Raw genomic sequence first — 15,157 nt, forward strand, 5'->3', positions numbered from 1 at the left:
AGAATCAAAGACAATGCGGCAAGTAAAACTGAAGGCAAGATACTGGAGACAGGTATCTACTAAAATAAAATAGGAAGCGAGAAGCAATAGCTAAAATGGAAATGAGACAAGAATTTAAGGGGAATTGACAGATGAGAAAGGGCCAAGAAACTGAGGGAACAAACTAAACTGATACAAACTGAAACATGATTCGTGAAAGGAAATATATTAAGTTGAAAAGATAAACACAAAGAAAACTAAGAATTAAACAAATTATTCAGTAAGCAAGACATGAGAGGACAAAACCTCAAAATGCTGGGTCAAAGACCTCTGATCATCACACTCCTTTCTGGCTGAAAAATGTAAAATATTATTGTTAATACTTATCCAATTTTTTTTATTTAGCAAATATATGTATGTATATATATATATATATATATATATATATACACACACACACACACACACACACATATATATATATGTATGTATGTATATATATATGTGTGTGTATGTATGTATGTATGTATGTATGTGTGTGTGTGTGTATACATATATGTATACATAAAAATACAAAATAATTCAGAAGGAACCGTTAATAGGGCCCAATAGTTTCACTATACTGCTGATCAATATTTGATCAAAAGTACTTCAGCAGGATCTTAAAGTATAACTTATTAACTTCTGTTTCTGTTTCACATGGACCTAAAAAAACATTACAAACACTAAAACCACTTCCTGACATGCAGCAGCTACAATCTAGTATATATGTCTGTACACACAGTACAAGTTGAAGATTTCATTCAAAGTTTTATACAAGGATAAACTCAAAGTTGTGAATCAAATACACATTTTTTGTCATATATGTAGCATATGTCTTTTCTACGTCTGTGTCTACGTCATGTGTGTGCTGTTCTATGTCTTTGTGGTTTACAAAAATGTAGATCAAACTTTTCTTGTGTGGTTTGGAAATTACACTTGTATTTCCAAACCACAAAGTACTTCCATCCATCCTTTTACAACAAGGCAAAAGGTGAGGTACACCATGTGAGAGCTACTAGTCTGTTACAGAGAGACAGACAACCATTTGCAACTATGGGCAATTTAGAATCGCCAGTTAAGCTAACCCCACTGACTGCATGTCTTTGGACTGTGGGGGGAACCTGGAGTACCTACAGAGACAACATGAAAGGCAATGGCCAAATTCAAACCCAGAAGGTTCTTGCTATGAACATTGGGCAGCCATCTGCTGCCCAATGCCAAAGATTTTTTTCATTTTATATTACTGACATATCTAGTACGCCTGTAGAAAACGTGTGTGTGTGTGGGGGGGGAATAAAGCAGAAATGCTAAAGTGAAAAGACAGGCCTTGCTTACTGCATAATTCCTGTTTAATTCTTAGTTTTCTTTGTGTTTATCTCTTCAACTTAATATATTTCCTTTCATGAATTATGTTTCAGTAATATATATATATATATATATATATATATATATATATATATGTAGATATATATTACATATATTACATTAATATAGCAAGGTTCACTTAGCTTAGCATAAAAATAGCTGGTACAAATGTCCTCCAAAAAGATACTTTTTACTTTCTTACTTTGAGAAAGTAAAAAGTATCTGTAAGCCTGTACTTTTTCATTTTTTCATTTTTTTACTTGAGTAAAGAAGTTGAATCAGTACTTCAACTTATAATGGAGTATTTTTTAACACCAGTATCTGTACTTCTACTTAAGTACAGAATGCCTGTACGATTCACCTTTAGGATGTTTTGGTAGACAGCAGAATTCATGGTTCCATTTACCACAGAAAGCCTTACAGGTCCTGAAGCAGCAAAACAGCCTCCGACCACTGCCACCGCCACATTTTACTGTTGGTATTAATGTTCCTTTTCCGTAATGCTGTGTTACTTTTACACCTTCCAAAAAAGTCAACTTTTGTCTCATCAGTCCAAAGAATATTTTAACCAAAAGTCTTGGTTAAAATATTGGGGATTGTCAAGATGTTCTCTGGCAAAACTGAGATGAGCCTTTGTGTTCCTTTTGCTCAGCGGTGGTTTTCATCTTAGAACTGTCCTATGCAGGCACGTTTTGCCCAGTCTCTTTCTTATGGTGGAGTCATGAACACTGACCAAGTGACCAAGAGACAAGTGAGGCCTCTATTTCTTTGTATGTTGTTCTGGGGTCTTTTTTGACCCCTTAGATGAGTCCTCACTGCTCTTTGAGGGTATTTTTGGTTGGCCGGCAACTCCTGGGAAGGTTTACTACTGTTCCACATTTTTGCCATTTGTGGATAATGTCTCTCACTGTGGTTCCCGGGGGATTCTCACAGCTTTAAAAAATGCCAGACTATTAGATCTCAATTTGTTTTTGTTTTGTTTCTCATTTGTTCCTGAGTTTCCTTGGACCTCATCATGATGTCTCATGTCACGATCATGAGGATGTTTTGGTCTACTCCACTTTGTCAAGCAGGTCCTATTTAAGTGATTTCTTGATTAAGTAATCTGGTGTGGCAGTAATCAGGACTGGGTGTGGCAAGAGAAATTAAACTCAGCTTTCCAAAGATGTGATACACCACAGGCAACACTATATTATAACGGGGTGGATAATCACTTTTTAACACAGGGCCATTTAAGGTTGTATTTTTCCCCCACTTAATAATAAACACCTTCCTTTAACCAACTGCATTTTGTGTTTCCTTGTTTTATCTAATAATTACATTTGTTTGACAATCTCAAACAATTGTGAGCAATGTTTGTCAAACAAGTGTGACAAACATACGAAAAATAGGATATCGGGAAGGGGGAAACCCTTTTTCACATTTTTAGACACATTTTTAGTAGACATCAAAAGTCCCACAAACATTAAGTTATGGATTTTTTCCTCTAGTTTTGTTTAAATAGTTGTGTAAAATGGGAAAAAAAACATCAACCTTTCACCTGAATTATTGCAACTTTTTCCTCCTCACTGTGTGTCTAGAAATGAGTAGCATTAGACAGAGAGCCTATTCTTTCCATTTCCCCTGTAACAAAATTGCAGCAGTGTGGTTTCTGATGACATAAAGAAAGTAGGTCCACCTCTAGCCGCATAAAGGAAGCTGCTCACACACAGGACTGTCACTCAACCTGCAGTGCAACAAGTGACACTAATTACTTAAAACGCTCGCAAAACCTGACAGAGAACTTTAAAAAAAAAAATCCCAATTCAGCAATTTATTTCGCAACTATGTGTGATTTTGATCTCTCTCAAGCTCTGGACTGGTAAGTACAAGAAGTTCTATTCAGTTAAATTAATTTTAAATTTAAGCCAAAAGCTAATGCTTTTACTAAAACTATCATAACAACATAATGTGATTTTTACGTGATTATGGATATGTTAAGTAAAATTCTAAATGTTTTATGCTTTTGATCTCAAACCAGTAGCTAAGGGTGGAGTTTCCCAAAAGCATTTGCAATTATAGAGTTACATCCTGGGTTATTGTTTGTGAAAAGGGAACAGCTCCAGTCTGGCAGCATGTTTCGTTTCCCATTCCCTCACTGTAATCATATTGTACTTGCATTCGGTGTCTAAATACATTGCTTGACAAAGCATGGTGTTCACATTACAACAGACATTTGTGTATATAGGTATGTAGGCTGATATTGATAATTATATACAGTTATACGTGTTTTTATTCCATTCAGTGTCTTAAAAATGTTTTATTTCATATTTCAGCTCACCTGAAGAAGGAATTGAATCTGCCTGCTTTGACATGAAGGTAAGATTTTTCCCTTCCATAACTTTTTCATCTAATACCTTTACACTGTCACACACACATACATTCAATAACATTTAATTTAAATGGAGTTTTTAAACAAATTTAACTATTTCATGAAAAATATCATCTTATTTTGAATTTGATGCCAGTAAAATGTTCCAAAAAAATTTGGGTCAAGGGAAGCAAAAGGCTAAAAACGTGTGGCAGGGTGTGGTCTGTAGCACCGCATCTGGCTGATACACCGAAACTGCATCAGCTCATCACACTTCCCCTGCATTCAAGTCTTTGCTGGGTCCTGACTGTGTTGTTGTTGTTGGTGTGTATGTTCGGCTGCAAGCTAAAAAGCTGCAGCTGTGTCTGTAAAACAGCGACCGTGAACAGTGGTGGTCCTAGCCTGTTTGGCGCCCTGGGCGAACACTCCCTCTGGCGCCGCCCCCCCCCCCCCCCCCCCCCCCCAAAACACACACACACACATACACATAAAACATATTAAGGATTATACATTAACATAAAACTGTTGTCGGAACCATACTGAATTTCACCAGAGAAAAACACACACACACACAGAGAGAGAGAGTGTGCATAGTATGCAAACAGCCACCAAATAGCCATCATAATTCATCATACAATGAGAACAGAACAAATCAACAATTGACAATGACTAATTAATATTAAAATCTGTAACATAATGTATTGTTTGGAGTTTAGTCTGTTACTGTTACTATTTTTACCATTTCTTCTTGGAGCAACTGTAACCCACATCATTTCCTTAAGGATTAATAAAGTATTCTGATTCTGATTGTTTCAGGATACATGACTTGCCATGATCCAATGACACATCTGGTTATCTGTATCTTTTGCTCGTTTCTCCTCCTCTTCTTTTTTCTTTTTTCTAAACTGAAGACATGATGGCTTTGAACTTTTCTTGTCCATCTTCCATTGGTTTTAATTTTACACTCCAGTATGAACACCCATCCCCCAACTCAGGGATCACCCCAACGTAACCTAATAAACCTACACCTTAGTTCACTTTGTCTAGGGTTTATTTCGAGGATTTCGCACAACCCAGGATTCCAATCATGAATACATAATGGGCTTGGATTTACAACATTATAAATGAAATGTGGTCTACTTGGAAGCAGCAGGGCTCTCCTCCCCTTTCGACGGGTTGTGTGTGAGACTTTAAATCATCAAACTGTAAATTATGAATTTTAAATTGTTATTGATCCCTTTATCCCTAGTCCTAAAGTGTATATTTATTTTCTTACTCTTCTTATATATATTGTTTGTTTAATTGCACTGCTGTAACTGGAGCCTCGTCGTCTCGTCTCTCTATATACTGGACTGTATGTAGCGGAGATGTCAATAAATTTTACTTTGACTTCAGCAGCAAGCAGGCGCACCGAGGGCTCTCGCGCTCACTTTTCGCGTATAGAATTTCGAAAAACCATCGGTGCAAATTATAAGTCTGTATTATAATGTCTGGTGTTTTCGTGTTTGTTAGTTTGTTTTTATTTTGTTTTATTTTGCGAGCTGGTTATTAGATGCTGCTCCAGCCAGCCAGAGAATCCCCCCGCCGCCCCGCCCTCTCCTCCCTGTGCCGCAAGCAGCAGGCGCACCTCGCAAACGGAGGGCACCCTTGCTCCCAGCAAATGGGCGATAGAAAACCGATCGGTGCCTATGCCATTCCCAATATGCGCTGGCATGATGTCAGGGCAGCATGAGTACGAGCAATTTTTTTATTTTAATATTTTGCCCATGCGCGTGATGCCGCCCCCCACCACGATGCCGCCCCGGGCAACCGCCCGTGTCGCCCGTATCAAAAACGCGCGAAGCACCGGCCAAGCCAGAGGTCGGCAGACTGTCCAGACCGGCCCCACTTCCACCAGAGGCTGGCACGCTGTGTGGTCCAACGCAATGGCCACCTGCCAAGCCGCCTGAGAGCCTCGGCCCACGGCTGCGACTACTGCATTCAAGCTTGTGTTGGGTGCTGACTGTGTTGTTGTTGTTCGTGTGTACGTTCAGCTGCAAGCTGGCAAGTTGCAGCCATGTGTTTGTAACAGCAACTGTAACAATAAAGAAGTATGCTGAAAAGCATGAACCAGTGGTTGTGTTTGTTACAGTAAGTAGCAGTAAGTAATGCAAAAGCAATTCAAACATATCACCATTTTCTCTGGACCATGGCTCATTTCAAATGGACTGAGGTTTGCCAGTGTTGTAGATGGAAGGCGGACCCAAAGCAGCACGTCACAGATGAAAGGTAGCTTCATTGCCAAACTCTTACAAAGTTCAAATCAGGGGTAAAAAAATCAAACAACCAAGACTCTTTGGCAGGGGCGATCGTGGCTCAAGAGTTGGGAGTTCGCCTTGTAATCGGAAGGTTGCCGGTTTGAGCCCCGGCTTGGACGGTCTCGGTCGTTGTGTCTTTGGGCAAGACACGTCACCCGTTGCCTACTGGTGGTGGTCAGAGGGCCCGGTGGCGCCAGTGTCCGGCAGCCTCGCCTCTGTCAGTGCGCCCCAGGGTGGCTGTGGCTACAATGTAGCTTGCCATCACCAGTGTGTGACTGGGTGGATGACTGGATATGTAAAGCGCTTTGGGGTCCTTAGGGACTAGAAAAAGCGCTATATAAATACAGGCCATTTACTCTTTGAGGAAACATACTGCTAGAAGGGTCAACAGCATTATATATTATATATAGCATTTTATTAGCGCTTATTTCAAAAGCCGGCATCTCTGATGGTATGTGAGCATGTTAATGTCTATGGAATTGGCTTGACTGACTTGAACATCTGCAAAGATACCATCAGTGTTAAAAGGTATACACAGGTTTTAAAGCAACATATGCTCCTATCCATTTTCAAGGAAGGTGAGATATTGTGCTGCCATCAAATTCAAAATGACCATATTTTTTCCTTAAGATGGTACATTTTCTCAGTTAATTCTCAAAATGAAATATTGGTTTATGAGAGTTGCAAAACTTTACATTCAACACATTACATTCTTTTGGGCAGTGTCTAACCTTTAAGGGCATTGTTTTGTACTTGCAAGAGTGTACAAAAATAGTGTACAAAAAAGTGTACATAGGCAACAATATATCTAAGTGAGATGTACAGACTAACATTTTTTATGGAGCAATGTTGAGGTTACGTAACTTGTCCTGAGCAGCATTTTTTTTTTTGTCTCACTATAAACTTTGTATGGCGTGGATGAGAAGAAGCAGCAGAAGTCTGACTTCTTGTTTTTCTGCTTTGTATTATGCAGGAGGATGAAAGTGAGATCTTCAGACTTAATGAGGGTTTGGAGCTGATGGTTTCCCACAACAGAAGGACCATGCAGAGTGTGGCTCTTTTAGTGCTGGGGGTAAACTGGATGAAAAAGCCACTTACTCAAAGTGACAGGAAGCTCAGTGATGATGATGTCATGAACATCATAGACAGTGTAGTGAAAGGTAAGTAATAATATTACAGTAAAAAAGAAATCCTCTTATGGCTTATATAATAAAAATAAAACCACACAGTTACCACACTGCTGTGAAGAAATACAAAATTTCTGCTGTTTAGCCCTTTTAATTGTATTTCTCTTGTTTGGGTACATGATATTGTGGGCAACCACATAAGTAAACTGATGTCTATATTTAGGCACTGTAAAAATGAGACCGTGCTGCCATCACCAGGTCAAATTGGAGATTACTAAATCTGCCCTATATACAGTTATCATACAAAATGCTGTTATTAAAAAAATTGGATCAAAAACACGTTTTAAATAAAAATAGTACAAAAAATGCTTCATTTTCATAGTCCCACTGAAAATTAAAAGCAACAATTTAATAAATATAATTCTATCATTTAACACGACTCTTATTATGATTGTGTTTTTTCCCCTCATTTGCTTGTTCACAAAAGAACAATAATTAAAATAAGTCAGACATTATTGTTTGCCCAATAATTTTGTAGCAGTATCTGGCTTAAGCATACTGATCACATCATACTGATGAGCTGGAGCAGCTCATTTACTATATTAATATGTCAAACATCAATGACAGCTATCAATTTATAATTGAAACTAAAGTGCAATTATGCTTAAGCTGGATATTTTCTTCTGTGTGTGTGTTTGTTTGTTTTTTCTTTTTTAGAAAAACAGAAACTGCTGTTTGTCTAGCTTTAGGTGAATAGAAATTTTTGTTGTTTTTCCTTGTTCTGTTTCCTCTGTCTCTTTAGAAACTGTTTGGACTCCCACCCAAGGAACAAAACGAAGGGACTTCCTGCGTGCCAACAGTGAGAAAGCGTTGACACTGTGTGACAACTCTCAGAAAGATCTTGTCCTGTCAGGAGAGTTACAGCTGCAGGCCATCACTCTGCAAGGGGGAAATTGCCACCGCAAAGGTACAAACAGGACACAAAATCATTTACATAAGCAGGTATATTAACGTACTGGTACTAAACTTGAGTATTTCAGGTTCATGCCGCTTTATAGTCCTACTCCGCTGAATTTCAGAGATATTATATCTGATGACCCTCAGCTTCAAAGTTGGAAATGTGACATCAGTTTTAACAATCTAATAAAGTTAACCCCCATAAAGAACAGCTGTGTTTACTTCATTAAGTAAAAGCAGGTGTTTGAATGTAAGACTTGTAGTTGGAGCAAGTATGTTTAACCTGTTGGACTTTAGGTAGAGAGTGTTATCCATCCGTCCATCACTACCAACTAAAAACAAATGGCCATTCTGCACAACTTCAGTCTTCCAACTACACATGAGCTCCTGTTCTTACTTTTTTTGTTTCCTTACGTTAGTGAATTTTAAAATGTCCCGGTACATCCCTTTCTCCGTCCCTCCTGGTGACTCTCCTGGTCTGATTGTCGTCCTGTCTATCAACAACAACCTGTACATGTCTTGCCGCATGGAAGATAATAAAGTTGTGCTGTTTCTGGAGGTAAATATAAATTCACATGATGCAATCCCATTTTATTTCTTTTTAGAGAGTATTAAATAGACAAATTCTCCTTGCCTCCAGCCTCCCGTCTTACCCTGTCCTATAATTTTTATCTAAAAATTATAATGGGGATTTAATAGGTCCAATATTTTACTTTTTATGTCATACTTTAAGTTGATGTTTATAGGTTTTTACTACTAGTATTACAACTTATATAGGAGACAGTATAAAAAATTTGGTTTTAAAATTATTTACTCTGAGTAGTTTTCCAATAACTTTGACTTACTATGTCTGAACATACCTCACATACCTCTTTACTGCAAAATGTGGATATTTTTCCTAATGATTATGTCCCAGTTTTAACTTTCCATAAACATTTTTCTTTTTCATTGGGACGAAATGTGTTTCCATGCATGCAAAAATGACTGGGAAACGTTTTCTTTTCATCTCTTTCTGCCAGCAATACCATGATGACATTTTAACCGACAGAGACATGGACCGATTTCTCTTCTACAGGAAAACCACTGGAATTTCTCTAACCACGTTTGAGTCTGTCAAGTTCCGCGGCTGGTACATCAGCACTTCACAACAGGAAAACCAGCCCGTTGAACTGTGTAAGGTGGATGCTGCCAGCCGTCTTACAAGCTTCAGAGTAAACTAAAAGATGTTGTAGGACCCACGCATCTGCATAATTTTTGACATAATCACTAGATGAAGCAATTTTATATAGTAATGCCTGAGTCTGTAGTGGCAGTGTTCTGTACTTATTGAAGTAGAAAAGCTTATGATCTAGTGTAACCTATCAAAAGCACTATTACTTTATAATACATTTACTTACAACATACTTAAAAATAAACAAAGAAAAAAAAAACCTGGAAAACACATGCCTTCTTTGTTGGAAAAAATTGTAACAGGATATTCCTTAAAACTACTGATATATTTTCTTTTTTTCTAAAAAGCTATTATCTTTATTTAAGTTTATGCTATTGCTGTGGCTTTTTAGCCATTAATGTTCTGATTTAAGTCTTCTGCAGTTTTTTTGTACTAAGACCTTTAGAGGTTAAGCTTTTCCTTTTCTGATATCAGCTGTTGTGGGTTAAAAAAATACTGTTATATATTTATTTTTTGAATTTCCTCCTTGTTAGCTTGTATTTTGTATTGTTTTAAAACCTCTTTTTGTGAAGAGCTTTAAATATCTTTAAGAACTTGTAATGTGTCTTCTCTAACCAGTGTAAGGATTTTCAGTACCATATTAAAACAAACAAAGAGGGTAGTTTCAATTGGTAGATCCAATTATCTGAGAACAAAAAGTAAAATTAATTAACTGTTTGGTAAGAAAATGGGTTGTGAGAGCCTACTTTAGGAATCTGCAAATAAATAATACCCTAATCTGCTGTACTTCCTACCTACAGATCTTCCTACAAATCTTGGGATATAATTTGGGAAATTACTCTTCATCAGCAATCCTTTCACTTGAGCATTGTTGTAAAAGCCGCATTGTGAACTTACATTAATGCATTTTCATGTCATAGCTGTTGTAAGCTTTAGGACCAAGTGATAACTGCTACATCTGATTACCTGTGAATTACATATACATTCATTTCTTGGAGAAATGTTGTTTTTGCATTTATTCAGGATTTATTCAAGACACATGCCTACAGGAGCCTTTTCTTCAGCACTATGTAAATCTCAAGTGAAGGAAAGAAAAGCATTGTATATGATTGACAGGGTGATTTTTTTTTTTAAATTAGGTTTTGTGAAATTATATATACTGATTTTGATTTATTTGTATTTTGTTGCACTATATCTTACATTTGGTGCCTAAAATCTTGTAACTGCATGTAACTGCATTGTCATAATTTCTCAAATAAAGAATGCAAATTTTACATATTTAAAATTTAATTTGATCACCTTTGCTAATCTTAAATTTATTGCACTTGATCTGTTAAAAACATTTGTCTTTATTATGATTGTTAATCGGTGCTGATATTTATGAAATTTATATTTGTGTAATTGATTGACTGATGAAAATGTCTTGTACAACATTGAGACGACGCGGAGACTCTAGCAACATTTTAATGTAATGAGAAACATCCTTATTAAGTGACCAACGCATTTCGGCTAACTGCCTTCATCAGAGTCATTGTAAAATGTGAAACAGTTTGTGTTCAAATAAAAGACAGGAAACAGAGATTTTTTTCAAATGGATGAATCACACCTTCACAAACAAACCATGTGACCAATTGACATTTAACGAGGTGGTATTGGCTATTTGGTAAATTGGTTATGTCACAGTCCAAGTGCTTATCCTGTTCCTCCTTCCACAAAGGAGCAGATACCAGTCATGCTGATAGATGAACCTTTTATGGCACTTTTCAGCTCTGCTAAAGTAACTCACTGGCTGTATCCCAATTCAGGGTCTACAGCCTTAAAGTACGCAGCCTTAACTGTCCTTAAGGGCCGCATACTCAAAGACCGCTAAGGCCGGAAGTGCGAGGCTTGTAGGCTTGTGAAATGGGACGGTCTAGCCTCGGTCGCACTGCCCAGGTTGCCTAGCAACCATGATACCAACCGCTGGAAACGTGTCATACAGCTTTGTTTGACAGAAATGAATGAGGGATAACGTATTTTGTTCATTTGTTTCTACGTGAGCTCTGTGTGATTTAATGACCACAGGACTGTAAAACATGATTGTTGGGCTTCATTTCTGTGCTGAACAGTCATTTTAAGATTAGCCAGTAAATAACAATTAGCTAATGTTGTTCATGAGACTAAAGTCATCTCACTTTGGTAATGTGAATATAATATGGCCAATATTATAGTTATTATATTAATTATTATTAGTTATTACAGCAGTGAGCTTGAACTCTGTGTCAAAGATTCAAGTTGCATTTATTTATATGTCCTATCACCTTAAATCTTCACTCAAAGACAAGTATCTTTGACAGTGTATCTATAGATGTATTATATATGAGACAAATATTGTTCTTTTAATATGTTGGCATTACTAAATTTGGCTCAATGCTTACATATATGTGTAAAAAGAAAATGTACGAGCTGTGATAACTGTTGCGGATAGAATGAAGAGTAGACCGATATATTAAATATTCCTTTATTAGGTGAAAAAATTATACCATGTCATAACTGCTTTATATGAAGTTGTACAAAAACGCTTTATTTCGTCAAGACAGTGCGTTTCTTACGATTACATGCATAGGGAACTCGCCCGAAACAAAGTATAGGTTTTCATTATGTGAATTACTTGAAAATCTTAGCTCAAACAGCTTGAAAACTTGTTTGCCCAGCACGGGGATATTGAATTCTATAAGATAAAGCCATAAATATGTGTGTCTGACTCTTCTATCAAAACTTACAGCTATTTATATGAAGTTGTACAAAAACGCTTTCTTCGCCAAGACAGTGCGTTTATCACTGTTACATGCGCACATTTCACCAGGGCCAGTGTTGTTAGATGAGGCCATCCACATTGTAACAGGGCCTGTGCTACTGGCTGAGGCCAACTACATTTCACCAGGGCGTATGTTGCCGGCTGAGGCCAACTACATTTCACCAGGGCCTGTGCTCCCTGTGAGGCCATCTTCACGACAGCAGAGCCTGTGCTGTTGTCTGAGGCCATCTACATTTCACCAGAACCTGCGTTGCTGGCTGATGCCATCCACATAACAGCAGGGCCTTTGCTACTTGCTGAGGCCACCTACATTTCCCCAAGGCGTATGTTGATGGCTGAGGCCATCTATCTTTCACCAGGGCCTGTGTTGCTGGCTGAGGCCAACTACATTTAAACAGAGCCTGTGTTGCTGGCTGATGCCATCCACATTACACCAGGACCTGTGATGCTGGCTGTTACCATCCGCATTACACCAGGGCTAAGTGCTTCCTGTGAGGCCATGTTCACCACACCAGTGCCAGTTCTTCTGGATTGGGCCACCTAGATTTCAAAAGGGCCTGTGTTCATGGCTGGAAACAACTACATTTCACCAGGGTCTGTGCTACTGGCTGATGCCATCCACATTACACCAGGGCCAGTGCTTTTGAATGGGGAACGCGCCCAAACAAAGTATAGGTTTTCATTATGTGAGTTACTTGAAAATCTTAGCTCAAACAGCTTTAAAACTTGTTTGTCCAGCACGGAGATATTGAATTCTATAAGGCAAAGCCATAAATATGTGTGTCTGAGTCTTCTATCAAAACTCACAGCTATTTATATGAAGTTGTACAAAAACGCTTTATTTCGTCAAGATTTCTTACGATTACATGCATTTGAATGGGGAACTCGCCCTAAACAAAGTATAGGTTTTCATTATGTGAATAACTTCAAAATCTTAGCTCAAACAGCTTCAAAACCTGTTTCCCCAGCACGGGGAAATTGAATTTTATAAGATAAAGCCATAAATATGTGTGTCCGAGTCTTCTATCAAAACTTACAGCTATTTATATGAAGTTGTACAAAAACGCTTTATTTCGTCAAGACAGTGCGTTTCTTACGATTACATTCATTTGAATGGGGAACTGGCCCGAAACAAAGTATAGGTTTTCATTATGTGAATAACTTGAAAATCTTAGCTCAAACAGCTGCAAAACGTATTTCCCCAGCACGGAGATGCTGAATTCTATAAGGCAAAGCCATATTTATGTGTGTCTGAGTCTTCTCTCAAAAGTTATAGCTATGTTTATGAAGTTGTACAAAAACGCTTTATTTCGCCAAGACAGTGCGTTTCTCGCTATTACATGCATTTGAATGTTCTCGCCCGACACAAAGTATAGGTTTTCATTTTGTGAATAACTTGAAAATCTTAGCTCAAACAGCTGCAAAACCTATTTCCCCAGCACGGAGATGCTGAATTCTATAAGGCAAAGCTATAAATTTGTGTGTCTGAGTCGTCTATCAAAAGTTACAACTATCTCCATGAAGTTGATGGAAAAACGCTTTATTTCACCACGTTAGTCCGTTTCTCGCTATTACATGCATTTGAATGGAGTTCTCACCCAAAACAAAGTATAGGTTTTCATTTTGTGAATAACTTGAAAATCTTAGCTCAAACAGCTGCAAAACCTATTTCCCCAGCACGGAGATGCTGAATTCTATAAGGAAAAGCTGTAAATACGTATATCTGAGTCTTCTATCAAAAGTTACAGCTATGTTTATGAAATTGTACAAAAAGGCTTTATTTCGCCAAGACAGTGCGTTTCTCGCTATTACATGCATTTGAATGGAGTTCTCGCCCGACACAAAGTATAGGTTTTCATTTTGTGAATAACTTGAAAATCTTAGCTCAAACAGCTGCAAAACCTATTTCCCCAGCACGGAGATGCTGAATTCTATAAGGCAAAGCTATAAATTTGTGTGTCTGAGTCTTCTATCAAAAGTTATAGCTATGTTTATGAAGTTGTACAAAAAGGCTTTATTTCGCCAAGACAGTGCGTTTCTCGCTATTACATGCATTTGAATGGAGTTCTCGCCCGACACAAAGTATAGGTTTTCATTTTGTGAATAACTTGAAAATCTTAGCTCAAACAGCTGCAAAACCTATTTCCCCAGCACGGAGATGCTGAATTCTATAAGGTAAAGCCGTATTTACGTGTGTCTGAGTCTTCTATCAAAAGTTATAGCTATGTTTATGAAGTTGTACAAAAAGGCTTTATTTCGCCAAGACAGTGCGTTTCTCGCTATTAATGCATTTGAATGGAGTTCTCGCCCAAAACAAAGTATAGGTATTCATTTTGTGAATAACTTGAAAATCTTAGCTCAAACAGCTGCAAAACCTATTTCCCCAGCACGGAGATGCTGAATTCTATAAGGCAAAGCTGTAAATACGTATATCTGAGTCTTCTATCAAAAGTTATAGCTATGTTTATGAAGTTGTACAAAAAGGCTTTATTTCGCCAAGACAGTGCGTTTCTCGCTATTAATGCATTTGAATGGAGTTCTCGCCCAAAACAAAGTATAGGTATTCATTTTGTGAATAACTTGAAAATCTTAGCTCAAACAGCTGCAAAACCTATTTCCCCAGCACGGAGATGCTGAATTCTATAAGGCAAAGCTGTAAATACGTATATCTGAGTCTTCTATCAAAAGTTATAGCTATGTTTATGAAGTTGTACAAAAAGGCTTTATTTCGCCAAGACAGTGCGTTTCTCGCTATTACATGCATTTGAATGGAGTTCTCGCCCGACACAAAGTATAGGTTTTCATTTTGTGAATAACTTGAAAATCTTAGCTCACACAGCTGCAAAACCTATTTCCCCAGCACGGAGATGCTGAATTCTATAAGGCAAAGCTGTAAATACGTATATCTGAGTCTTCTATCAAAAGTTATAGCTATGTTTATGAAGATGTACAAAAACGCTTTATTTCGCAAGGACAGTGCGTTTCTCGCTATTACATGCATTTGAATGGAGTTCTCGCCCGACACAAAGTATAGGTTTTCATTTTGTGAATAACTTGAAAATCTTAGCTCAC

The 15,157-nt window shown here is 37.7% G+C and overlaps 1 protein-coding gene across 3 annotated transcripts; it reads left to right on the forward strand.

Moving 5' to 3' along the window:
• The first annotated feature begins 1,489 nt into the window (after nt 1-1,489).
• Nucleotides 1,490-10,867, forward strand: LOC146384151 (interleukin-1 beta-like). Of its 3 annotated transcripts, XM_084935995.1 has the most exons (7): nt 1,490-3,247; nt 3,702-3,744; nt 7,007-7,193; nt 7,963-8,127; nt 8,537-8,676; nt 9,137-9,290; nt 10,089-10,867. In XM_084935995.1, exons 1-7 carry the CDS (start codon nt 3,213-3,215, stop codon nt 10,112-10,114), a joined length of 750 nt encoding a protein of 249 aa, XP_084792121.1. In that variant the 5' UTR covers nt 1,490-3,212; the 3' UTR covers nt 10,115-10,867. The 3 variants fall into 3 exon arrangements, with proteins under 3 accessions (XP_084792121.1, XP_084792120.1, XP_084792122.1); XM_084935994.1 differs by having other exon boundaries at nt 1,492-3,247; nt 9,137-10,867; XM_084935996.1 differs by having other exon boundaries at nt 1,493-3,613; nt 9,137-10,867.
• Nucleotides 10,868-15,157: the final 4,290 nt, after the last annotated feature.

The sequence above is a fragment of the Perissodus microlepis genome, chromosome 7, assembly GCF_051167445.1.
Source record: "Perissodus microlepis isolate ML-2025 ecotype Zambia chromosome 7, ASM5116744v1, whole genome shotgun sequence".
Lineage (NCBI taxonomy): Eukaryota > Metazoa > Chordata > Actinopteri > Cichliformes > Cichlidae > Perissodus > Perissodus microlepis.

Excerpts from the sequence above, each read along its gene's own strand:
- LOC146384151 (XM_084935994.1), top strand. The coding sequence starts at position 3,213 with ATGTGTGATTTTGATCTCTCTCAAGCTCTGGACTG. Across the intron at positions 3,745-7,006 it reads CTGCCTGCTTTGACATGAAG|GAGGATGAAAGTGAGATCTT; the intron begins GTAAGATTTTTC and ends TGTATTATGCAG. Across the intron at positions 8,128-8,536 it reads GGGAAATTGCCACCGCAAAG|TGAATTTTAAAATGTCCCGG; the intron begins GTACAAACAGGA and ends TCCTTACGTTAG.